This window comes from Rhinolophus sinicus, linkage group LG09 (genome assembly GCF_036562045.2).
Source record: "Rhinolophus sinicus isolate RSC01 linkage group LG09, ASM3656204v1, whole genome shotgun sequence".
NCBI classification, from domain to species: domain Eukaryota; kingdom Metazoa; phylum Chordata; class Mammalia; order Chiroptera; family Rhinolophidae; genus Rhinolophus; species Rhinolophus sinicus.
This window is the reverse complement of record NC_133758.1, coordinates 1,616,844-1,641,713: the sequence shown is the minus strand read 5'-3', so window position 1 is coordinate 1,641,713 and position 24,870 is coordinate 1,616,844. Positions and strand designations below refer to the sequence as shown.

The following is a 24,870-nucleotide window of genomic DNA, read 5'->3' as shown; positions in this document are numbered from 1 at the left end:
AAGGGCATCAGGAAGGCTGCCTGAGGGGACATCTGGATGAAATGCCAGTGGCCACAAGGGCCTGGGCGGGGTCGCTGCTTCTGCGAGGGAAGGAGGCCCCTTGCGGGGCCTGGCGTGTTCACCAGCAGAAGGGCCTGAGCCCGAGGGCAGAGGTGCTGTGGGAGGTGCATGGACCTAGGCCAGTCTGTGAATAAAGACGAGGACACTGTCACTCTGGCACAATCGAGAAGCTCAGGCCAGGAGCTGCCCTTGCCTCCACCCAGAGCAAGGGGAGGTGCCAGGGGGGTGTGGGCGGGGCCAGACTTCAGGTGGCCAAGGCTTAGGCCTGCAGGTGGGCACAGGTGGGAGGGGCTGCTGTCCAGGAAGAGATGCAGGTGGGGGGGCGGGCAGGGGCCGGTGTCACACGAGGCTTAAGGCAGGGTCGTTTTCCTTTGTTATCTCTACTTGTGGAGGTCTGTGTATCTACAACATATACTTCACAAATACGTAAAGCACAGAAGGCAAAGGGTTCCACACTCTGCCAACAAAATCACAGGGTCAAGAGGCTGTCCCACGAGTGACCCTCACCAGCTGTCATACACTGGCCTGTGTTCCTAGGCAGAGTGACTTACTGCCAGGGACACCACACTGGTTGTCCAGTGACAAAGCACTGGGTGACGGCCGGCACCCAGGACCTTCCTTGGGTCCCCAGGAGCGCACACAGTTGCCAGGTGGTTTGGAAATCCATCACTTAGAGCACGGCACACGAGCACGGGTTCAATCAACCACGTGAGGACACGGATATTTGCGCGTCTCATTGCGTCCTTGCACACGGAAGAAGCAGCCATCACAGGGCTGCAGGGTGTGCGGGTGCAGGGCTGCTTTCAGGCTGCAGCAGGCTCTCTAGCTGGGCTTTCCATCCTGGCTGGTAGGAATTCATGCAAAGGAAAGGGACACAGTCGCTGCATTGTATAGGAGTAAATGCCGTAACCAAACAGGAGCCCATGTGAATACTAACATTTTCACCACAGTGGGGTTTTGTGTCCCTGAATACAGCTATTTGTGAGGCGCAGAGAAGGGCACTTGTGTCCTGAAAGCAGCTTCTCCCAGCACACAGGGAGGATGGGAGTGGTCGGAATCCGTGGACATACAGCATTTTTGGAAGGATAAGTGTGGTTTCAATTCATCAGTTCATATCAGCTTTAACCACATCAAAGCCCAGAGCCCGGATGTTTTTAGAACTCTGGTTCTGAAGCATTTAGTGCCCAGCTTGCAAGGCGTACCCTGACTCTGCACAACACACGCTGACAACACTCTTACTGTTCAAATTCTACAGGACCTGGTGAGAAACTGCTGTAAAAAAACCCCAAACCCACCTCAATCTAAGTGCTAGAATGAGCCCCAGAAAACTTACGTGGGAAATGGACCGGCCTTTGAAAGGTGGTGACATGACAATCACAGAATGGCTTTCTGGAGCAGAGAGACACCCACAAAACAGGATGGTGACATCGGGGGACAGTGCTGACTATTTAAAGAAACTGACAACTGTCATGAGTGAGGGGGTGGCAGTGAAAGGCCACGGGGCCCCACTGCTGCCTGCGTGTCGGCCGCTCCCACCGACTTTGTCCCTCAGGCAGGCGCCCCACGTCCTGTGGCTTCTCCCTCTGGAATCTGTACCCAACTGACTGCAACCACTGTCTTCCTTTTGCTTTCCCTGCCGGGTTTGTCACACCATCATTGCTCATCTCCTCTTCAGTTCTGTCTCAGGGTTCCACCGCACAGTTGCGGGGTGACCGTGAAATTAGCTTCCCCAGCACAAGGCCCTGAGGTCATGCCCCTGAGTGGCCCTCATTGTCACAGCATTGAGGACAAACCCGCCCGCCTGCTTTGGTTTTGAGCTCCTGTGCATCCCAGCACGTGTGCCCAGCTCCGTGTCCCTGTGTCTCCTTCTAGAAACTGCAGACTCTTTATGTCCCTGGGTCTAGAGCCTCACACCGGGATTCTCCAGCTCTAACCAGCTTTCAGTGCAACTAGGCTTTCCTCTCAGGGTAAAATTTAACTGTAGGCAGCTGGTGGCTGGGGCATCTCTGGATCACAGCTGCTTAGCAAGGGCCTGACCAGGACGGATGGAGGGAGGGGCTTTACTAGAAAGCCCTCAAGTTCACCTAAGAGCTCGGCCAGGGCCCTCAGAGACGCTGGGAGCCCAGGGCATGTCCGGGCTTAGCTCTGCAGGCAGGAGGGGCTGCCCCATGGCACGCCCCGTGCCCTGTGCACCCACTCACCATGGATTCCCAAGTGACGACGTCTGCTGGCCTGGACAGAAGGCATGAACGACTATGAAACACCACAAAGGCTGAAGATGACACTGCCATCCGACAGTCACAGGGTCACCCTGGAACAATCTAGAAGCTCAGAGCACAACTCTGTGCTGTACCCAGAAAGTGAGTGACACACATCAACTATTCGTACAAGTGCATCTAAAATAGAATTGTGAGGCTGAAGTGAATCCGGTCCTATATGTAAACATCATTGTTATTCCAGAGTGCGTGTTTATGATCTATTCCATGGTGTCCATGGAAGGCAGATTCTATGCATAACTCATCTAACCGCCCGTGCGTGTGTGTGTGTGTGTGTGTGCACGCAAGTGCGCACATGAGAAAACATACGAATGCCCGACACCCCCACCCAATAAAGCAGAATGATGGGGATGGCGCCCCAATCCCGCGCTGTGTAATGGGCCGCAGGGCCGTGGGCAGCAGCTCGGCTGTTTCTCCAGAGCTGCGGCTCGGCCGCCCGGCTTCAGCACCGCCCGCGGTCAGACACCGGCCACGCACACCGCTCACAGCACATGGCGATTTTCAGGAAAGTTCAGTGTCAGAGATACTCCTGATCTGGAGCCTGTGGCCGCGTGTGGGGCTGCACAACGCCCAGGGGTCTCAGCGTGAGGTGGCCTGTGCCGGGAAGGCCTCTTATCACTCCTCCTGCGGTGACGACACCTGCTGCCGCTATTGGAGCCTGACCTCAGCGCTTGTCACACCTCTGGGGGGGCCAGGGCGGGCGCTGTCCGCTGGGGGCGGGGGGGGGGCCCTCACACATTCTGTCTGCAGGGCTGAGAGCACTGCAAGCGTGGCGGCTTTTCTCTGAGCGCCAGGGCTTCTCAGGTTGACAGGAATAGAGAGCATTGTTATTCCAAGTGTCACTATTGTGCTCACCACACCAGAGTGACAGGCACTTTGCTGTTAAACTAAACTACAAACTACCGATGAGATGGAGGGGACCATGTCCTTCTTTTCACCACAATTCACTCATTTTGTTCTGTGATTAGAGGTCTCGAAACGTTAGACGCCAGGGTCACCAGCTCTAATGTCACTAGGGAAGTTTAATAAAGTTTCATACTCATGGCTGATCAGATCTTTAATGAGACTGGAAACAATGAAAAAGGGTCCTCAGTCAGCTATCAGAGGTTTCGCCAATTGTTAAACTTTAAAAACGTGCAGTGGAGTCTTAGCCCACCACAAATTATCACTGTTGGTTTATTTCATTGATGTGCATTGTTCCTATCTAAGTAGGGGTCCCCAGACTTCACTTCACGGGCCAGTAAAGTAGTAAAAATTGGGGGTAAGGATGATGGGTGTTCATACTGTCATCTCAGGACTTGGAGAAGTTTCTATTTTTCCAGCTAAGATATTAAAAGAAAACAAATAACCACCATGCACTACCCCACAATTTCAGTAAAGAAAAAAGGGAATTTTTGAATGAAAATGACAGAAAAGCTGTCATCTCAGAATAAAGGGCTGGCCCTGGAATGCACTTAGGTCACTCTCTGACTCTTCTGCCAAGAGGCTGCATCTGTCCCCACCTCCCTCCCCAGGCCACCCCAAGCATAGGTCACGCTGTGCAGCCCTGGTGACCTCCGGGGAGCTCACAGCTGGGAAGAACTGGGAAGCTAAGGCCTCTAGCTGACCTCACGTGGATGGACCCCATCCCCTCCTACGCCCACCCCCGCCCTCTGCAAAAATCCCAACCCCACGAACCACATTCCTCTGCTCTGAACCCCCAGTTCTCGGTTTGCCACCAACTACTTATCCATCAGGTATTCTGACAGAAAACACAATTTCTCCATTCATTTTGTGGGATCGCACTCACTGGTTTGACCCGCATTTCTACCTTGGTTTTAAAAACAATTGTTTTGAGGGCATATCTAGTGAGGTTCCAAGCATAGTTTAGTTTGTTCTGAGTGTCCTAAGTTCCCACAAAATTACTGAAACCAAAGCCAAACCCCCAAACCCACCAAAGTCACAGTTGGACTGAGCTGACAGGTCTGTCCTGTCACAGGCGCTGATTTGCTCAGGGGTGAGGCCTTGTGCAGGCTCCAAAACACATATGCCCAGCCGCCTGTCCCCTCACCGAGCCTGACACCCCGGCTTCCCAGGCACAGGCGGAGGATCCCCACAGTCCCCCTGCCCCACTCACTCCCTAGTTATCTTTTACAGGACCTGGGGCAACAACTGTCCAAGGAAATGTTGGGATTCAAAAAGCGAGCATACAAGCCGCTGGAAACAGTTCCTCGGAGCTCAGGCAACGCTCAGAGGCCATGTGGTCTCCTCCACTTCCCTCTTTTGGGAAGGGACCCTGAGGAAGAAGTTACTTGGAAGACAAGGAAATGCAGGGACCCCGCATGGAAAGTTGTAGACGGGGCCTTCACCCCCCTGGGCTGGCGAGGACACACACACAGCGATTGGGAGGTGGGTGCTGGGGCACTGGTGGCCGTGATGTAAACACGAGGACAGAAGTCAGAGCAACTGTGTGTCCCGTTGTCCAGGACACTGTCTCCTCCTAAAGTGATTCACTGTCTGGCTTCCTGGCTTACAGTCCGTGAGGATGTATCACCCCAAATCAGTGCACGTATCCCAAGGCACGAGAACATTCAGATGAATCCTTAGTTTCTAACTCCAAGCAGGAGTGTGCAGTAAAGAAACTATGGTGGTGAAATGCAAGCAATGGAGGGAATCGTTACTTGTTTGGTCTTCCATTTGGTGTGTTTAAACTCATGCTTTTTAAATTTATACTTTTCCTCCATATTTTCATCACATGGTATCTTAAAGATCATTGAGACCACGAAAGTCATCGTACAATGCAGATTGCCATGAATGACACCGTTTTGAGGCTTGCTCCCAGGACCAGCTAGAGCAAAGTAAGGGAGTACACACCCAAGCTCACGTCTTCAAGTGGACATTGTGACTCTGGACCTGCAGACCGGCCAGGTTCCCGTTTTTGTCCAAGGTATGAAGCTGGCCATTTGCATGTGAACAAAATTCCCAGCTTACTTTCTGTGCACGTCTTCACACTGAGCGTTTGGATACATGTTATCTGATAGGAGACCGTCTGTCCCCTTCGGCGTGATAAGCCCCAGAGGAAAGCAACACACCAGTCCTGCTGGTGCAAATCTGGCCCCTTTCCATCTTGGCATTGTGGTGGGGGCTGCAGTCATGCTGGCTGCTGAGAGTGTGCCCTGCAGGCTCTGATTACACGTGGACCCAGCGTCTCCCAAACTGGGCTCCCTGGAGAAGCCAGGTGTTGGCTGCAGACTGTGTCCTAGGGACAGCACTTCTGCCCAAGCACTCAACTCCTGCCCCTCACAGGAGGACAGGTGGGGACCCCACCCTGCAAGCGTCCTGCCTTAAATCTACATGCCACGAACTGGGCCATGATGCTCAGTGCCCTGGACAAAACCTCAACCTTGCTGTCCAGACAGGTGAGGGGCGAGGGGGACATACTAAGAACTCACAGCTGTGCTTTGGCTGGCCACACCGATTTGGGAAGGGGCTCTGGGGGTGCCTGTGAGTCTGCCAGCAGGCCGCTCTCTGCAGAAGGACCAGTGGTGTCCCTGGGCCTTGGGGCCCTGGAATTTGCCAGTGTAGGCTAGGGCTAAAGAGGACTGTCCTTGTTTGTGGGACACTTCTGTCCCTGGCACGCTGTGCTTGGGGTCACCAGGGAGGGGGAGGAAACAAAAAGGCCATGGTGTGGCCTTGGATTTGCTATGGCAGAAATTCTGCATCTATGAGAGGCATGCGGCCGCCCGCCTGGCTGCCCGCAGAGATTTCTTTAAAATATTTTCACAAATGAATCTTATCAACCCACCCATCTCACACTAATGCCTCCTTTGTGTACCCAGAACATATAGTTTTTATTTGCTCTAAATAGCTCATCCCTCGAACCCTCCCACAGCAAGGTCTGGGTCATGGGAAACACAGCCTCATGCATAGAGCAGGGTCGGGGCTGGGGGCTTCACTGAGTCTGCACCTGGGGGGACCTGAGTTTCTTCACTGTAAAAGGGGGTAACCGTCCATACGCCCGCTCCCCAAACACAGGGGCTGTTCCAGGTGCAACCTCTGGCGATTCTCAAAGTGACTTTGTGCGGACAATCAACAGACCCAGGAGGCAGCAAGATCCCCCCGGGAAGTGGTACCACAGGCACCGCGACGACGTGCTTCTCAGCGCGGAGTAAATACGGTAGGAAGTGTATTCCTACCATAGGCAATTTTACACTGTGGGTGCTCAATAAATGCCAGTAGGATTGAACCGATTTGGTGCAAGACTGAAGGTCTGCTGGGATTCAAGACCAGAGGACATTGATTCTTTGGTCTACCACTGACATGGGACCTTGAACTTGTGTTTTAATCCCTGTAGCCTTGGGGGCTTCATCTGCAAAACCCAGCGACTAGTTAGGGCTCCCTCACAGCACTGTTTTGATGGGCACTTGGGGTTTAGGTAATCAAGTGTTCTTAGCCCTGGGGCGCCGTGAGTGCTCAGGCAGGCCTCTGGTTACTGCCATTGCTATTGTTGTATTTATAAGCCTCATCTGGCAATATCCTGCACAGGGATGAGGTTCTATACGTGATCCATCCACCCATCCATCCATCGATCCATCCATACATACATCATCCATCCATCCATCCATCATCCACCCACTCACCCACCCATCTATCTACCCATCATCCATCTTCCTTCCCTTTTTTCCTTCTTTCCTTCCTCTATCCACCCATCCTTTCATCCATGCATCCCCCTATCCATCCATCCATCCATCCATCCATCCATCCATCCATCCATCTATCCATCACTCACCCACTCACCCAATATTCCTTTCATGCCTTGCATTAGGCAGAATTCTAAGACTGGCCCCAGTAATTCCTCACCCTCCTCTCAGAGTGCGTGGAAGCTGTGACTGTGATGAGTGTCACTTGTGATTATGTTATGTCCTATGGCAAAAAGGACAGGATCTGGGCTGTTAGACCAACACAGGAGGCTTCTGCAGGCAGCGAGCTGTCTCCAGCTGTAGCAAAGTGGGGTCAGAGAGTCGCCCGTCCAAGCATGGGAAGGAGAGGGCAATGCTGCTGGCATTAGCAATGGAGGGTCCACCTGCAGGGTCCAGAGTGGCCTCTAGGAGCTGAGGGTGACCCTGGCTGACCACCAGCATGGAAACAGGGATCTCACCCCTACAACAGCACAGAACTGAATTCTGCCCACAACCTGCCTGCACCTGGAAGTGGCTTCCCTGCGGTTCCAGGGAAGCTAAGCCTGCCTGGCCTGCTCGCCCACAGAAGCGGGGGCTCATAGGTGGGTTTGTTTTAGGCTACTGAGCGTGCCACACAGATCTGCTGGCTAGGAACCCCGGGGGCCAGCGGTCTGTGCGTGACCAGCCCTGCAGGGGTCCTGACCACGGAGCGGCTCACATTTGAGCGGCACTGCTCCAGCTCATGGCGTGTGCTCAATAAACGAGCCCTGGATAGAGAGCCCCAAGAGGCGGTGACGGTGGCTCTCCATCCTGGCTGCACATTATACTCATTGGGGAGCTGTCACAGCCTCTCACTGCCCCCTGGCCCCCCAACCCAGATCAACTAAACAGAAATCTTGGGGCATGGAGAAGGTGGTGGGGGAAGAAGCCCTGGGAAGTCTTGTTGGGAGCGACCCATAGGCCTCCAGGGCCACGGAAGTAGCCGCTGTCTTGCCGTCTTCCCCACTTTTCCTGATCTTTGTTCCCTTCCTGATTAACACTGTCACAGAGTGAAGGGACACAGCTGGATGACAACTTCAGCCACCGCTCCCTGGGGAATGTTAGCGTCACCCGGAAGCTTCTCAAACCTCCAGTGCTGAAGCCCAGACTCCAGCCGGTGACTCTGACCAACAGCTGTGGGTCAGGGGCGCGGGCATCACGTTTAGATTCCTGAGAGGACCTAGCGTGTAAACATTTTAATATATGATTTAAAGCAGCCATCGGAGGAAATGCAGGGCTGACCCCTTTGAGTTCCTGAATTTCCCTTTCTCCCCCAAAGTGTAAGGACATCAGAAAACAACCAAGAAGGCAAAGGTCAGGGCGCCAGAACCTGCAGTCATTCCAGGAAACCCTAATGAAGGTGGAAAGACCCTGAGAACAGGAAGACGGTGCGTTCTGGGCGTCACCTCGAGGCCTGTCTTGGTGGATCCAAAGCCACAGCCCTCACCTGCACCCGCTTTCCGGGCTGGCTGGGCACCATGCTCTGGCTCACTGCTGAGGTCCCGAGAAAGACCTGCATGTCTCCTGGTCCACGACTTCTGGGGGCCACCAAGCAGCGAGCCCCCCCCCACCAGTCCCCACTTTGTGCTCAGATAATTTTCTTCACTTTGACTCATTGCAGCCCTTCGTCCCCGGTATCATTCCAAATGCCACCAAGGCCCTCTCACCGTGTTCTGCAAGCGACAGCAGTTTTTACTGTGTGAGAGGAAGAAGCAGTGACCTCATTTCTGACGTGTGTGAAAATCAGTCTCACCTTATATGAGTTAGCACACCCTGAAACTCTTCCTAGGATTGCTGGGCTGGGAGGAATCACTCTCCAGGCCGAGAGCTCAGGCTGTCACCTCCACCAGCCATCGGGTCACGCCCCAAACCGCCCAGCGCACACTCAGGAAGGCCACTCTGCACAGACTCTAGTTCTGGGCGTGACCCAGGATCCCTGTCTTTGTCGGAGGCAGCGTGGTGGTGGGAGTGGGGCGGGGGGGTGGTGGTGGTGTGTGGCTGCAGAGGGGCAGGGTCTTGCGGCCACAGGTGTTCCTGGTTGCAAACAGGACACAGGACAACGTGCTGACACTACAACTCAGGAGCGTCATGAACGCCACTCTGAGGACCGACATGAGCCCGGAGGTGACGCTTACAGAGAACTTTCTGCCACACCTTCACCTTGGGTCCCACCCAGCAAAGAGCACACGCCACTAACCTGACTTCACATCTGAAGGAAACCGAGCGTCTTACTCCACAGCACACAGGGGACAGAAACGCAAACCCACGTTGTGTGTTTTCCTTCAGCTCCATAACTGGGTCCCGGGGAGCAGACAAGGAAGGGGCAGCTCCCCAGGCCTGACTCTGACCCACTGTCCCCTGTGCCCTCAGCACCCCCAACATATATGTATATTACTTGCTTAATGGAAGAATTACTTATTAATTCATTCACATGATGGGTGCTCCTGTTAGCTTTGCAGTGATACTTTTAAAATACAAGAACTTTCGTGTCTGGCTGATAGGCAGAGATTTTCTGTGGCCTTCTGTGTGTGCAGACACCAGGATGGCCGCCCAGGGTCCTGACGTGGGCAGGACCTTCATGTCAGCAGTGGACAGGTGTCCATCAGCACAGCGTGCCCAGGACCAGTGTGGCCCATCGCCGGTTTCTGTGCAGCCTGCAAGCTGACAATGTGCTTTTACCTCCCTAAATAGTTAAAAAAGGAAAAGCTAGCACTTCATGACCCATGGCAAGTACAGGAAGTTCAAATTCCAGTGTCCGTCAACAGTCTGGTGGGAATAGCCACGCCCATTTGCTGATGCCTGGCAGACACAGCTGAGCAGGCGTGACAGGGACCACAGGGCCCCCAACGCCTAAAATGTTTACTATCTGCCCCTTGGCAGAAAAGCACATTGACCTCTGTGATCTGTAATCTCATTTCAAGCTGTAAGAGCAGGAGTCATTAGTCCAGGCAGCCTTAACAACCCAGAACGGACATTAGTGCCACGTGACAGCAGGAGAAGTCAGTCTGAGTGCAGAGTGGAAGAGGCTATGGTAGGCTGTCGTCCGGACGCGTAAGGCAGGTTTATAAAACGCAGTTAGAGTTAACATCATGAACAGGGTTAACGACAGTTATTTTTAAAGGAGAAGATGAATGTGCACACTTACTGAAAGGAAGCCGGCCCTCTGGGAGATTAGAATTTTCTCATGTTATCTTTCTTCCTCCCTTTCAATTCTGAAGTTTGTTTGCTAAATAATCATAGACGATGGTTTATTTTGGAAGAATTGCCAATAAAAGTCTTGCAGAAAACCAAAGGGGTTCGTGCAATAAAAGCTACACTCTTTGTAACCAGCAGAAAGATGTGACTTTCTAGTAGTGAATGGAGCACGGTAAGAAACAAGTCAGACCTAGAGGTACCACTGCAGAGATAAAGAAAACTAGCAGCTTACACTCAAACGGAAATGGCCATCACTTTCCACGCCCTTTCTGGAACGTTTGCTTGTTGAACGCACGGATATCCAACATTCAGCTGCAATTGTTCCAAGGTAAAGAAGGGAGGGGAGGGAGATGTGCAGAGAGTGGCCTTCCTACCCTGCAGCCGGACACATGTTCTAGGAACGGTGCCCTCAGCCTCCCGAGAAGAGAGACCAGATCACCCAGCTCCTGGCGTTTGCTGTCAGCAAATGAGGAGGGAGCACGAGTCTGGACATAACTAGTTTTGACTGGCGTCCCTTCTCTCAGCTAAAACATAGTATCAAGTTTAACCACCCTACTTCTAAAAGCATTTATGTTATTTTGTAAGTATTCAGAGAATACTTTTGTTTCTTAATAGAAAAACTAGTCACAAGCGGTAACATTTTATATGCATGCTCCGTTTTGCAGGACAGGTACAATCCCATCCGTGCACTGACTGTTGGGTGTTCAGTAAAGACAGGGTTAGTTTTAGACCTTCCCTTGGGGACAGTTGCAGATCTGTGCACAGCACTTTGTGTCCCTGGAAACCACAGGAACAATGGTGTCAAATGTGTGCAGCGGAGATGGGGGCTGTCCACACAATGTCTGCTTTTCACAGACCGCGTCCCGGCCCCACGAGGCGGCCACACAGCGCTCGGTACCAGCCTGTAGCAGCTCCTGCTATGCTTTAAGGGTGAAAATAACTTGAAAACCCTTCAAGTAAAGGACTATTCGGTGACATACTTGCAAAAACCTCAGGCACTAAAACATGATTTTTAAAGTTCAGAAAAGGCGATGTAACAATTTGATGAATGGAAATAAAGGACAGGTTCCAAGGTCTCATTTATAAAAACGGTCTTAGGCAAACTCTGTGTGCTGCTTTGACTATTTCTAGGTTAAAGCATTGTTTCAGTAATGCACACACTAGTGTCTTAAATTTGTTTTCTTTTTTTTCGGTTTGTTTATTTTCTTTTTTGGAAATCATTTCAAGACAATTTATCATGATCATATAATCAGAACCATTTACACTTTCAGGGTATCGAATGGAATACATGCATTAAAAGATTTATTTATGAAACTTCTAACTTAGTCGCAAGTGGTACTGATAACAATCTATTTTTCTGTGTTGTTGCATGAACCGTGAATAAATTGACAATTTCATAAGGAAATTATCATAAGTAGATGGGCAACATTTGCATGTCATAAAAATAAATTCATACATACATATATATGGATGTGTATGTATTATCAAGTTCTCCAAAACTGAAGAAAAACTGATCTAGAATGTTTTCAAATTTTTATCTATAAGTTTTTAAATTTTTATCACAGAGACAATTGGGTGTCATTTCCTACAAGTCTTGGGTAATTTCCAAAGGGTCCTGGTTACTGCATATGTAAAGGACAGAGCGGGCACCCTGGGCAATGGGTTGGTGTCACCGCACTGCTCAGCTGTGATCACCCAAGGCCAGCGTGGCTCCCAGCAGGGCTGGGTGGGTTGCCAGTAAGTCCCTAGCATCCACTGCAGTGCAGCGATGTCACTGTTAGAGGGAGGGAGCTCTGCACGTCACGTGCACTGCAATGGACTGAGTTACCACTGGGTGCTGCGTGGCAGGGGTGTCGTTCACCCACAAGCTGTCCGTGTGGGCTGAGAGGAGCAAGGAGGGACGCTGAACACGAAAGCTGACCTGTCCACACCTGTCTAACACACCGTTTAACGTGTGCCGCTCACGTGCCCAGATCTTCAGGCAGGAATCTTGCGCGTGCGTCCGCTCACTTGGCTTGTGGGGCCGCCCACGTCTTGTCCCAGCAACTCGACCTTTTCGGAGCCCAGACACTCATGACAGGTGTACTGCGCGCTCCATCACATGCGTCCCTATTCTGAATCTTTGCTCTGCTGCTGGCACGTCCGGCCCAGTGGCTGCAAATCCCCACCCTTCCCATGGGGACCTGCTCCCTGCACACTGGCAGCCTGGAGGCATCATTCTTATTCTAAGTGAATAAAACAATCTATGACCGATGCATTATGAAGACACAGCGTGTAAGGGTCTAGTCTATGTTCAGACCCTGACAGAGAAAAGGCTGACTTGATTTTCCATCGATTCAAAAGTTCATAAGTTTAGAGTGAAAAGCTCTGTGAGGTGGCCCTAAGGGGACCTGGAAGTCACACCTGGTTGGCTTGAAAGGAGGACTCAGCCCATCTGAGACACCAGTGCTCAGCCTGCTCACCAGCAGGAGGGAGTGAGTGCGAGCTGCAGCCTCCTTCAGGGCCATCACTCTTGGCCTTACGTGGACGTGTTAGCGGTTCTCATCACGGGGGAACTAGTGACTGTTTTAATCTCCCCAAACAAGACCCGCTGCTGTAGCTATGAAAACGAGCTAAGTTTCGGCCAAGCGCAGTTTGTCATTCCTGCTGCTCCTAGAATAGCGATAGCAGCAGCCCCGAGAGTCACAGGATTTCATCGCGCACCCCGCCCGCGACGCCCTGTGCCTCTGGCCTCAAGAAGGTGCAGGTCTCCAGACCACCAGGGGTCCCTGGAAACACCTCCACGCTTGTGCTGATTCCTGAGGCCTGTCTGGCAAAGAAAACTGCGGGTCAGGTATCGTGCTGAACAGAGAGGCAGTTGCAAACACAGAAAAAGATTTGAAACAGTATAAATAACTTATCAATTTGAAGACAGAGTTCTGAAACACAAAACTGGCGCTCTATTTATGTTGCAAATGCCACACACACACATTCCCCCACACATGCTGTGTCCCCACGACGTTGTGTCCCCACACACAAGCTGTGTCCGCACACAAGCTGTGTCCACACGCACGCTGTATGTGGCCCGTGTGCTGCCACGGAGTCACTTCTCTGTTCTTAAAGGTGCTTCTGTCTTGGTGACAGGAACCCAGCTGTACACACCTCGCAGGCACCACTGAGTAAAAGGTTCTGTTCCAATGGCTTGGAAAAGCCAAGTTTTGAAGAACTTTGAACAGAACTTAACGGCACTTTGAACAGCATTTCGAAGGGGTGTTTCTGTGAGTCCAAATGGGGTGGTCACCCTGGCCTCTAACGCTTTAAAGGGACAGTGACTGAAGCCTGGGGACAGGGCACAGTGCTTCTGGGACCATGTCACGCCTTTCGCTTCCGCGTGTGTCTGAGTGGCTGATACACGGCCACGGAGCACCCCGCCATCCCGCCCCCAGGGCTGTCACACCTGATCCCTCCCTGCTGGCAGCTCCCTTAAACCGCACCTTTCTCTTCTATCCCAAGGTCCCCCCAGCCTGCTCCCCACCCCACAGCTCTCAGGTGTTGGCTTCTTTAGTTCGGTTGTAATGAAAGTGACTGAGATGACCGAGCGTTGGCAGCAGCCCTGACACAATGTGCCAGGAGAGCCAGAGCCGGGCCTGCTGCCCAGAGGAGCACCTGAGGGAGATGCTGAGGACAGGCCCTTACCTGTGCTTTCCAGCCATTTCACAGAAAACCCAGGAATAAGATGCTCCGCTGAGTGAAGCCAAAGGAGACACCTGCCCTTCGATTTTGCTGCAGCCGTGAAGGCCCTTTAGCCTCAGCAACTGCAAACAAGCGTCTGCAGCGAGATGGCCGCTCCAGTGGGCCTGGCCATGCGGGGCCTTCCTCACGTGCCAGGGAGACACAGCAGCCACACGGTCGTCCCCACACGGCTCCCACTCGCTGAGCCTGCACACCCACAGCGACCTCCACCCAAAGGCATCTGAACCTGCAGTGCACGGGGACCAGAGGGGACCCCCAGGGGCGCGGTGGTGGTGGCCCTCCCTCCCCTCGTGTAAGTGTGACAGTGTGAATGTGTGCTTGAGAGTGTGTACGAGTGTGTCAGTGTCTATGTGAGTATGTGAATGAGTGTAAGCATGAGTGAAGAGTGTGTGACCGAGTGTGTGTATCGTGAGTGTGTGTAACTGAGTATGTGAGTGTGTGTGTGTGAGACAGCGAGTGTGTCAATGTCCACTTCACTGTGCCTAGAGCTGCCTCTGCCTTCAGCAAGATGGGGACACTTCTCACCGAGGTCCCCCTGGTGGTCACCAAGCGTTCAGGGACATTGGTGGCATCAACGTGACACAGTGTCATCTTGCTACCTCAAGGGGATCTCCTGTCACCCATGTCCCTCCACCTGTGTCATATCATATTTCGGGACAGTGTCACCTTCGAGTGATGGGACCACGGTTACATTTGCTCAGTGTCTTTGGTTCTGAACAAAGGTTTAAGGAGGAAGAAATGGAACATTAAAAGATGATATTTTGGAACAATTTAAATAAAAAGTGTCAGCTAGAGGTAAGTTCTAAATGAAATCAATAACGTACACTTCCGCCCACAGGTGGGCCGCTGCCCACAGACAGGCAGCCACGAAGGTGGGCGGTGCCATGCCCGGGGGAGGGCCTGTGCTGCAGCCCTGGAGCAGACGGGCCTGGGGCGACCCGTCTACCTACGGAGCATTCGATTTTAACGTGCCTGCATTACATCAGTTTACCTACATTCTCTTGCAGGTGAACGACAGACATCTCAAAACTGCCTGTCACATCTCCAATGACAAAATTAAACCTGCAAGCACTGTGTCACATTTGCCGACTGTTTTAAAAGCCTGCTGCCACTGTCCTCACAGTTCAGGTGCTGTGAGGTCTCCTGCGGGGGGTTCAGAGCCAGCAGCACTGATGGCGTGCAGTGACACAGCGGTGACACAAAAGGGACACAGCGCATGGAGCCTGGATGAGCCAAGGCCCTGGTCGTCACTTAATCCTTGTCTCCGAGAGGCAGGGCACTGGCACGACCTTGTACAAGGAGAGATAAGGAATCAGGACCACTGATGCCTTCCTGCTGCATCTCAGGTAACACCGCCAAAGAGACAGCAAGGCAGTTCCAATGACCTGGAAAGCAGAGGTCGGAGGTCACAGTCTCCTTGAGGAGTGGGGAGGGCTCAGTGTCACTGTGATGAGTAAGCCCTGCCTGTGACTCAGGCTGCATGTGGGGGGGCAGGGCTGTGACACTGGCTGCATGTGGGGGGGCAGGAGTGTGACTCAGGCTGCATGTGGGGGGCAGGTGTGTGACACTGGCTGCATGTGGGGGGGCAGGTGTGTGACTCAGGCTGCATGTGGGGGGGCAGGTGTGTGACACTGGCTGCATGTGGGGGGGCAGGAGTGTGACTCAGGCTGCATGTGGGGGTGGGGGCAGGGGTGTGACACTGGCTGCATGTGGCCACCAGTTCCGCCAGAAGCAGAGCTCAGCAAGAGGTCTCGTTTTCCTTTCCAAAGACTTGCTTCTTCTATTTAGGGAAAGCTGATGGTGAAGCCCTGGGTGGAAGTGCGGCAGAGGGGAGGCTCGCCCGCAGGGCATGCTAGGGAAGCTCAGCCCCCCGTTCCTCACTGCAACTGTGAAGGAGGGTTGTGGCCAGGCCCCAAGTGCAGGGGAAGGGGCGGACTGAGCTGGGGGGGGTGGCACACACCGCTCTCTTGGAGGGCACTGCCGAGGGACTGTCCTCCGACGGCCCAGGGACCTGTCCGTTGGATGAGCTCTGGAGGCTGAGGAGTCAGGAGGAGACAGCCCCGCGGCCACATTACAAGTTCCCGCTGGCATGCAGGGGAGATTAGAAATGGCAGCTTTTGAGGATGGAAACCTAATACAGACGCTTTCACATCTGGGACCCGAGACCCAACAGGCTCATGCGTCATGAGTGTGGCAGTGGATCCGCAGAGGGGTCCGCTGGGGGGGCCGTGGCCAAGGAGGGCTCTGAGTCCCCCAGCCTGAAGCTGGGCCAGGCTGCTGTCCACCGGCCATGCCCTTCGCAGCTGCTGCATGTGCCACTGTGAGGTCTGGATTCCCTGTTTGTTCTGGAAGCAGTTTAGTTGTCCTGTTGTGGCTCTGTCGGCCTCAAGTGACCCTCAGCCGTGTATTTCATTTCGAAGGCCGGGACCAGGGCAGGCAGCAGTGGCCTCGGGGACGCCGCTGACCCAGTGCCACCCAGTGGACGCCCGGCCAGCTCGAGGTGTGCTGCTGAGTCACTGAGCCCTGGAGTGAGTCTCCTCTGGACCACAGTGTCATCCTGGTCTGTGACCCAAGGGACAGGATGTGCTCTGCCAGCCCAGGACACAGCAGGTGCGAGCCGCAGGCCTCCTGCCCAGCTCAGGAGACAGTGAGGGGTGCCACCTGCACAGGCACTGCCTCTGGCTGCCACAGAGGTGGCACTGACGGGACTCTTCTCTGTTGGAGCCACAGGACCAGCGAGAGTGAAAGGCAGCCAGTTGTGACCTGCTGAGGGCCTTCCCCCCAGCACACCCCACGGGAGTGGGCCTTGTACTGAAGGAGGAAATCCCAAAAGTGGGGGCCAAGGAAAGATAGAAATTCTAGAATGACCCCATCTCCTTAAAACTCAGAACGGACCTGGGAGGCCATGATGCCACTGTCCCCTGACAGCTGCCCATGAAACAAGCTGAAAATGGGCTTGGTTTTCTCTTTCACCGAATGCTTGTTTTTGCAGCAGAACAGGTTTCTTCTAATAAGGAGGTGTTTGCTTTTGGACAAAACAAAGGATCATGAGCCTTCCCTTTGCACACACGGGCCATGATCGGAGAAGTGAACCTGTCAGCAGTTTTCCAAACAGTGCTGCTGACTGAAACCCAGGTGCTCCTGAAACTCTGGTTCTAGAAGCTGCGCTGGAGTGATTAAGGCTTTGATAGTGGCTGTGAGAATTTTTACAAACAACAGAATGAAATGGGCCCACCTCCATCCCTGTCCTTTCCCCACTCTCTCGCATGTGCCTAGGGCTGTGATGACAAATGTCGCATGACCACGCATGTGGGAACAGGAACACAGGTGCCATGGCAGAGCCTCAAGTACGGAAGCTGCTGCCCATCGGCCCCTGTGGGACCCACGTCCCCACGTCAGCCACTCCTGTCACCAAGTGTTTGCTCATCTGCTGGAAAGGGTTCTCGTGAACACAAAATTCAACAACACAGCTTACTGATAACCTAGTAGCTGTCTGCACTCTTGAGGTCAGTTCAAACAGTAAGAGCTTATAAACTCAGATACACATTTCCAGGGAAACTGAGGCAGCTGGGATTTCATCCACAGCAGAAATCACCAGCCAGATAGAACTGAAATATTGTGCAATTGAAAAAGAAAATAGAAGATGCAGCCCTAATTAAACACTGATAATAAAACACTACATTAACCACAATCGTTTTTAGTTTGTTGTGAAATGGATGGGGACCCTCCTCCCCTGTTCTCCCTGAAGCAACTCTGGGCGGGCCGCTGAGCTCCCCCCAGAACATCCACTTTCTCCTTCTCTGAAGGAGGGAAAGAGATTTTTCTGACCCTTGCCAGGGGGTGCAGGGCAGGATATGCCACCGCCTTAGGGGGCAGGACGGTTCTCCCAGAGCAATGGCGCCAGGAAAGCTTTGCTGCTCCCTGTGCCCCCTGGTGACACGGAAGTGGGAGGACAGCCACACTGACGGCAGGACACGAGCCGACGGGGCCAGGCCTCCCTGAGCGCCTCTGGCAGAGCCGTTCGGTTTTGCCTGCACATTCTCTGTGTGCCCGGCACTCCTCCCAGACAACGGGGCGGTTCTCCTCTCACCCACGTACACGCAGGAAACCCCGACATGGAAGAATGCGTGCACCACCCGAAATCACTCAGCAGGAAGGTGCTGGGCAAGATAAGTGTTAAACGGACTGGGTCTCCCTTTCCACTGGGGCAGCGGGAAGCTCCGGGTTAAATGAGAGGTTCAGCTCCAGCAACTGCTGTGCGGTTGACACATGCGTGGTCTTCCTTTCCTGGGTCTCAAGTTCATGTTTTCTTATAGTACATAGTTTCCTTGTGTGTTTTCTCATGAGAGGTGAACTCAAGCTCTGTGCAGTAAAGACACACGTACGTGTACATGTACTTATATGCACTTAATACATTGTTACACTCTCCGCACTTAAATGTCTCCAACATGAATACGTGTTTCGTTAAATACGGACAATTCTGCCTCCATCACATGAGCAATAAGCTAGTGAATGTCTTCCCAGCGAGGTCAATGGCGTTTTGCCCTATAGGCCATTCGTACACGACTTAGCCATGTAAAGTGCTGAGGCAGGAAGGTGCTGGCTTTGTCCGTGTGAAGACATTTCTACCCTGCAGACCTGCATTGGCGTCACCCCACAAGACAGTACCCACCGTCTCAGCTCTGATTTCCCAGCTGCGGGTCCCATCGGAAGGAAGCTGTCATTCCAGAAAGACCTGAGCGCCCTCTTTTGGACACTTCTCTGCTTTGCCAGCATAACTTAGGGAGACCTAAGGCTATTTATTGCTCACCTACCTGAACTGCCTGCCTGCATTAGCCCGTTGGGTAGTGAGCTCAGAGGGAGGGGGTGGGGCCATGACGTCTCCTTCCAGCCTGGTTTCCACAGGACAGGACAGTGTGTGCCATGCGTGTCTGTGTGTGTGTGTGTGTGTGTGTGTGTGTGTGTGTGTGTGTGGTTCAAAACAGCCTAGTGACAGGCCCACCATAAACAACCTGGCTCCCCAAAGCTCGGACAGCACGACCCATGGTTCCTTCCTCCCCAGGCTGCCGAGCCTTAGAATGCATCTTCCCCTTTGGGGAGTCAGGCAGAAGTCCTGACAGGCAGCCACGCGCTGTCAGAAGGCGATTTAAAAGGTGCCCTAACACGCTATTTGCTCAGCTCTAAAGCACCCCGCCAGTGGGATTTCTCCAGGAAACAAAAAGGCAAATAAAGTTTCTAGAGCATCGCTGAGCAGGAGCTGCCTCTGGCCTTCACAGAGACGTGGAGGGCGTGTGCCTGATTTCAGTCGTGCCGCCTGTGGTCTCGAGCATATGGTACGTGAGCCAGCAGCTCTTGGCTGTGCCGGCCATCGTCAGCCACGGGCCACACACCTCATCAACCCCTCCAACCCAGTCCTGAACCGGGAATCTAGCCAGTGGGAGTACAGCACTGTTTCCTGACTTCCAGAGAGACCTGGAGTCCGTGTGACCCACCTTGGGTAACAGATAGTGGTCTCTGTGTGTCCTCACAAGCCCCAATTCTTCTGACACAAAATGATTGCCAGGAGCTGGACAACTGCCGGGCAACGGTCGCTGAGGATCATGGTTCCCAGAACATGCAGACAGCGTGGCTTCCCATAATGCTCAGGGAGTTGCTGTTTGGTCAAGAAAAGGCATTTTTGCAAAGTGCATTTCACTTGCACATCTGTGGTACTGTCATACGTTAAAGAGAATTCTCATGCATATTCCCCAAGATTAGACAGTCAAGATTGAGAGCCAAGGTCATTTCGGCTCCTTTTATACGGTCACTCTGCCCCTGCAGACTGGGTTTCCCTGGATTCCAGGAAAGTATCAGGAATGGAGACTGTGAAGTGCAAATGCAGACACGCCCGGCAGCTGTTGGGCCAGAGAACGGAAACCCAGGAGGCGTCTGAGCCACGTTAGTTCTGGTCAGATGAAGTGACGGCGTTGTCAGAAGGAAGCCCTCCCACGCCCCCTCTGTGGTGACTCCACCTGAACCCAGCGTCAAGTCTGTGTGACTCGGAGGTGACGGTGACGGACCTGTTTCCTCGTCACTGGAATGGGTGTGGCGGGAGCTGGGCAGGCGCCAGGTCCACTCACCCGGCAGGCACGTGGCGTCTCAGTGCACCAGGCCCAGGAAGCAAACCATGGCAGGCAAGGCGGACAGATGCTGGCGTGTGGTATCATTCTTCCCATGAAAAAACAAACCCAAGTTTGTGGTGTGATTGAAATACTTGCATTTCCATTGGCTGTCACAGTCAACTCTCCAATTATCTAGATGATAATTCTCCAAATCAAATCTCTATTTGAGAAGGTCAAAGACAGCTGCCCTAGAAAGTGTCTTAGGAACTGAACCGTGTTCCCAAAATAAGAGAAAGGCTTATTATAGACCTTTCCATGGTACATGGTACATATGTGCACATGTATGTAGTGTGTGTGTATCTGATAGAATGGCTGGCATTGTTACGAGTAATTTCAAAAGCGATCACCAGGGGAATAATGATAAAAATGGCGTTTGCTTTAAAAATAAGTATGTTTAGCCAAAACAATAACTGACGGCTAGTCACGTCTGAAACCTAACATTGGATGTCAGCATTCTGTCGTTTCCCTTCACGTGTTTATTTGCATATGTTGGGATACAGGAGTAAAGAGACAGTTAAAGAAGCCTTTATTTTAGGTTTACGGACGGGTTTATTCCCGAAGTCATCGCCACTCAGACATGCCATTCAAATTGGCAGCCTGGTCCCCCGAAATTCTAAAGAGCGCAGATGGGCTCGCCAGGCACGGATGCGCCTCTACTCTTCCCTGCATCCCCTGACCTGAGGAACAGGAACCCCACCTCCGAAAGGCCGTGACTGTGCTCAGACCACACCCCAAGAAAACGCCGGAACACCAACGCGAGTCACGCAGAAGCAGGGGAGCTGAACTCCTCTCGCAAACCTCACTTTCATCACAGTCACAGGCACGGCCTTCAGCCTTGGGCCTTTGGGTTCTGCTGATTTTCACGGGAGCTTAAGAGACTGAAAAAGTGGGCAGCGGGACCTGGTCCCGTGTGCCGGCTTGGCAAGGATGCACTCATGGAAAAGGATTTTCTGAACAAGAGGAAATACGTGAGGAACAAGAAACTGGGGTGGGTTTTCCTGCCAGGCAAGTGACATACAGAGAAGCCCTTCCCACAAATAAGTGGAACCCAGGCAGGGAACATGGCCAGGAGGTGCGTTTGCCTCCAGTGTCACAACCTGCAAGCCAGCTGCCCTGGTGACAGGGACATTGTCTTAATGGCGCCGTCTCCGTTGGATATGCCAGTGGGATCTCAGGGCCCGAGTGGGTTTCACGCTGCCTGTAGCTCTCGCCCCTTTAGGATATGAGGAGAGAGCAGGCACTGACGGGTGTGCTCCGAGTCTCTGCCTAGCCAGCGGTAGTGGGCGAGGCACTGATTGTCACTGTCACGCGGCCAAGGTGGAGCCAAGAGCGGTGACAAACAAACCACACGAGAACCTGTCATTCACTCCTGGGAGCCGACATGAAGACGGATGACAACGGGGCAAGGCACCTTAGTCACCAGGGCACACGGAAAAGCCCAGTGTTGCAGCAAAGAGTTCCCCTCCAACACCCCAAGTCGTTCTTTCTGGTTAAAATAAACAGCACAGTACCCAGGCTTTGGGACGAGTTCCCTTCCTCGTTAGTGATCTTTTACGGGCTGTACAGCTTCCTGATGCCCACACACAAAGGGGCAAGTAGATGATTAGACAAATGTCACATGATAAGGAAAAAGCTGGGAAATCTCTGGTGCCTGTGTGTATACAAAAGCACGCAGAACAACCAAAAAAGGCAAAAGCAAGATGGCGACAGATGGACCCCACAGTCACCCGGGTCACGTCGGGGCGACCGGACGCAACAGGGTCACGAGCAGCTCACCTTCCTCATTCTATAGAGGCTGTGTTTTCAGTAATGAGGACAGATTCACAGATGACTCTCGTAATTAAACAATTAAAACCTTCCCCAACTGTATTTGCGCAGGTATCTCATGACCTCTCTGCTTCTCATTTTTATGTTACATACCAAACACCTCATTGTCTTCCGAGGTCTCCCGGGAAAACTCGTGAAGGTTCCTCTTTTTCTCAGACTCTCCTCTGTTGGTTTCACCATCCTGGAAAAACAAAACTCTGTTGTAACACACAGTGTTTCATCAACACAATAGTTCATCGCGCTTTTCTCCTTACACACTGGCACAATATTCATTATAAAGTAAACAATTTAAGCGTCCCCAAACTTGATTTCTTTTACTCAGTACTTTTCATTCGTGTGTGATTGAAACGACACTTAGCTCGTGCGTTCTCTGCTTCCTGGGTGAGGCCGTGAGGAGCACGTCGGTTCAAACCCCACTGAGTGTCTGGTGGGAACCCTTTGTCATCATCCAGAAGTTCAGTGAAGCCCGACTCCATTCTATCCCGACTCTTTCATGGGCTGAGGGTCCCTCCCCTCGGCCCCCCTCACAGGCAGGGGTCTTGGGCGTGAGCTGAGCAGACAGCATTCGCTCGTCCTCACTGGTTCTGAGTGACCGACTTGGACAGGACACCACAGGACGTCTTCAGTGTTGGAAGGGTTTTTAAATTCTCTTTAAATATGAGTGGCTTTTTTTTGCATTTCCAGAAGAAACATTGCCTTGCAAATGCTCCCTCCTGACTTGACTGGGGTTACAAATGTGAGCTGCAGGACAGCCGTGCTCAGATCCCCAAACAGCTCGCAGTGGGTCCGCTCACTGCCCAGGAGGAGGGTCCACCAAAGCCAGGCACAGCCAGCTGTGTGCTCTCAGTGAGGACTCGCTTCTCTCAGATGCAAGAGAAATCTAATTAGGTCAAAGCAGATAGCCCAGCTGGGCTTATCCGGCTTTGGGAGCCTGGAGTTAAAATGTTCCCATTGTTCCTGGGGCATGACGTGCCACAAACAAGAAGGTCCAGTGAGTCAGGGGCCCATGCCTGGCAGGCAGGGGTCAACCTCACCTTCCTTTGGTGTGGCCTGTCTTTGGGGTCCAAGCTCAGTCCTTCCAGTGTGTGTGTGTTGCAATACAAACAGTCCTTGTAACTTAATCTTGTTACTCAGCATTTTTGGTTTGTTTCTTTTTTTTAAAAAAAAAGGATCATTCTTATTCTTGCTTTAGGCTGGGATTGGACAAGGAACAAAAGATATTAGCAAAACATTGAAAGCTTTTAGGATCAAAGTCAAGAATATGCAGAGACATGAAGTCCAGGATAGTGGAAACTGGCTCACCCCCCAGGCACATCCCTTTCTATGAGAATCAGAACAGGACAGGCACACTCGAGGGCAGGCTTAGCCTGTCCAGGCCAGGGCTTCCGAGCGTGGGGGGACAGGCCTGGTGGGAGCTGCTGGTCTAGACAAGGAGAAATATGAGCGAGGGAGCAAAAATGATGACTCCATTTACTAGTGTAGTTGACGGTAATACGTTTTTCATGAAGATACATTTCAAATCATCAAAACTCTACTTTTAAAAGAACAACAGGACTTAATGAGTGAAAAATGTATTCCCAGCAAGTACACTAGTGATGTGGAATGTCAGCTATAATTCAATACTATATATCTCGTCACGGGATGTGGAGTACAGCACAGGTAATAGAGTCAGTGGAACTGTCACAGCTACATATATACGATGTCAGAGGGGCAGTAGATTGGGGGAGGGTGTTATCACTCTGTGAGGTGTGTAAATGTCTAACTATTACATTGCTTTGTACACCTGAAACTAATAAAAAGAAACAAAAATAAAAGAACAACATGACAAGGATTAGAGATTAACTGAAGGTGAGAATCAGATTTAATTTAGTCGTTAAAACAAGTGCCACCAACACAATGGTTTCTTAGGGATGACACCTTGGATATGTGCTGAAAGCACAGGCCACAAAAGAAATAATGGGAAACGGGACACCATCAAAATGAAAAGCCACTGTGCTGCAGCTGAACCAGCAAGAAGGTAAAACAAGAGCCCAGAGAACGGGAGAAAATATTTCCAAATCATAAATCTGATAAAGGTCTAGTTTCCAGAACACATAAAGAACTCCTACAACTCAACAACAAAAAAACAAACCACCCAGTTAAAACAATGGGCCAAGGATCTGAGTAGACATCGCTCCAAAGAAGGCGTGCAAATGGCCAGTAAGCACAGGAAACATCCCGACACCATTACCCACTAAGGAAACACAACTCAAACCTTGATGAGACCCCACGAGGCTGGATACAATAAAAAATCGTTGGTGAGAATGTGGAGAATCAAAACAGTCACACATTGCTGGTGAAATGGGGCAGCCACTGTGGAAAGTTCGGTGCTCCCGCAAAAACTTAACCATGGCGTTAGCACATGACTCATCAGATCCATTCCCAGGTACATGCCTGAGAGAAACAAAAGCTCATGTGTGGATGCTCATCAGCTTGTTTCTCCCCCGTCCACACCAGAACATGTCACCTGAACCTGACCGAGACACCCAATGGCTTCAGGAATTTCATACCTACAAGTGCTGACAGACGCTGTCGTCAGGATCACCAGGAGTCTGAACATGACATTCTCTGCACATTCAGGAGAAATTGTGTGTTTCAGGCTACAGACCGTCTCCTGTTCCATAACTGACAATAAAGTCAAGTCGGATTATAGTTACAAGAAGATAGAAGTTTCCAAATATTTTGATATTTTGCAAAACCTCATTACGGAGCATGCAAGAAAGGCATGAGAGATAGCGCTCCTAAGCAGAGTTGCTAAGTATTTTGTATCCCAACGGTGAAATGAGAAGAGTCTAGGTGTTAGGAACGGTCATCAAAGGGAAGTGTTATACGGCCCTGGAATATTCTCCAAATGCCATGTCATATTTCACTTTGAAATACATT

The 24,870-nt window shown here is 52.0% G+C and overlaps 1 protein-coding gene across 4 annotated transcripts in view; it reads right to left on the bottom strand.

Annotated features, from left to right (window-relative positions):
• MBP (myelin basic protein) overlaps positions 1-24,870 on the bottom strand; it is an 85,329-nt gene that overhangs the window by 30,866 nt on the left and 29,593 nt on the right. For all 4 annotated transcript variants that reach the window (XM_019715598.2, XM_074339821.1, XM_019715607.2 and 1 more), the window contains exon 3: positions 22,042-22,129. In XM_019715598.2, the coding sequence (XP_019571157.1) occupies positions 22,042-22,129 (88 nt within the window). The remainder of the gene's footprint in view (positions 1-22,041; positions 22,130-24,870) is intronic.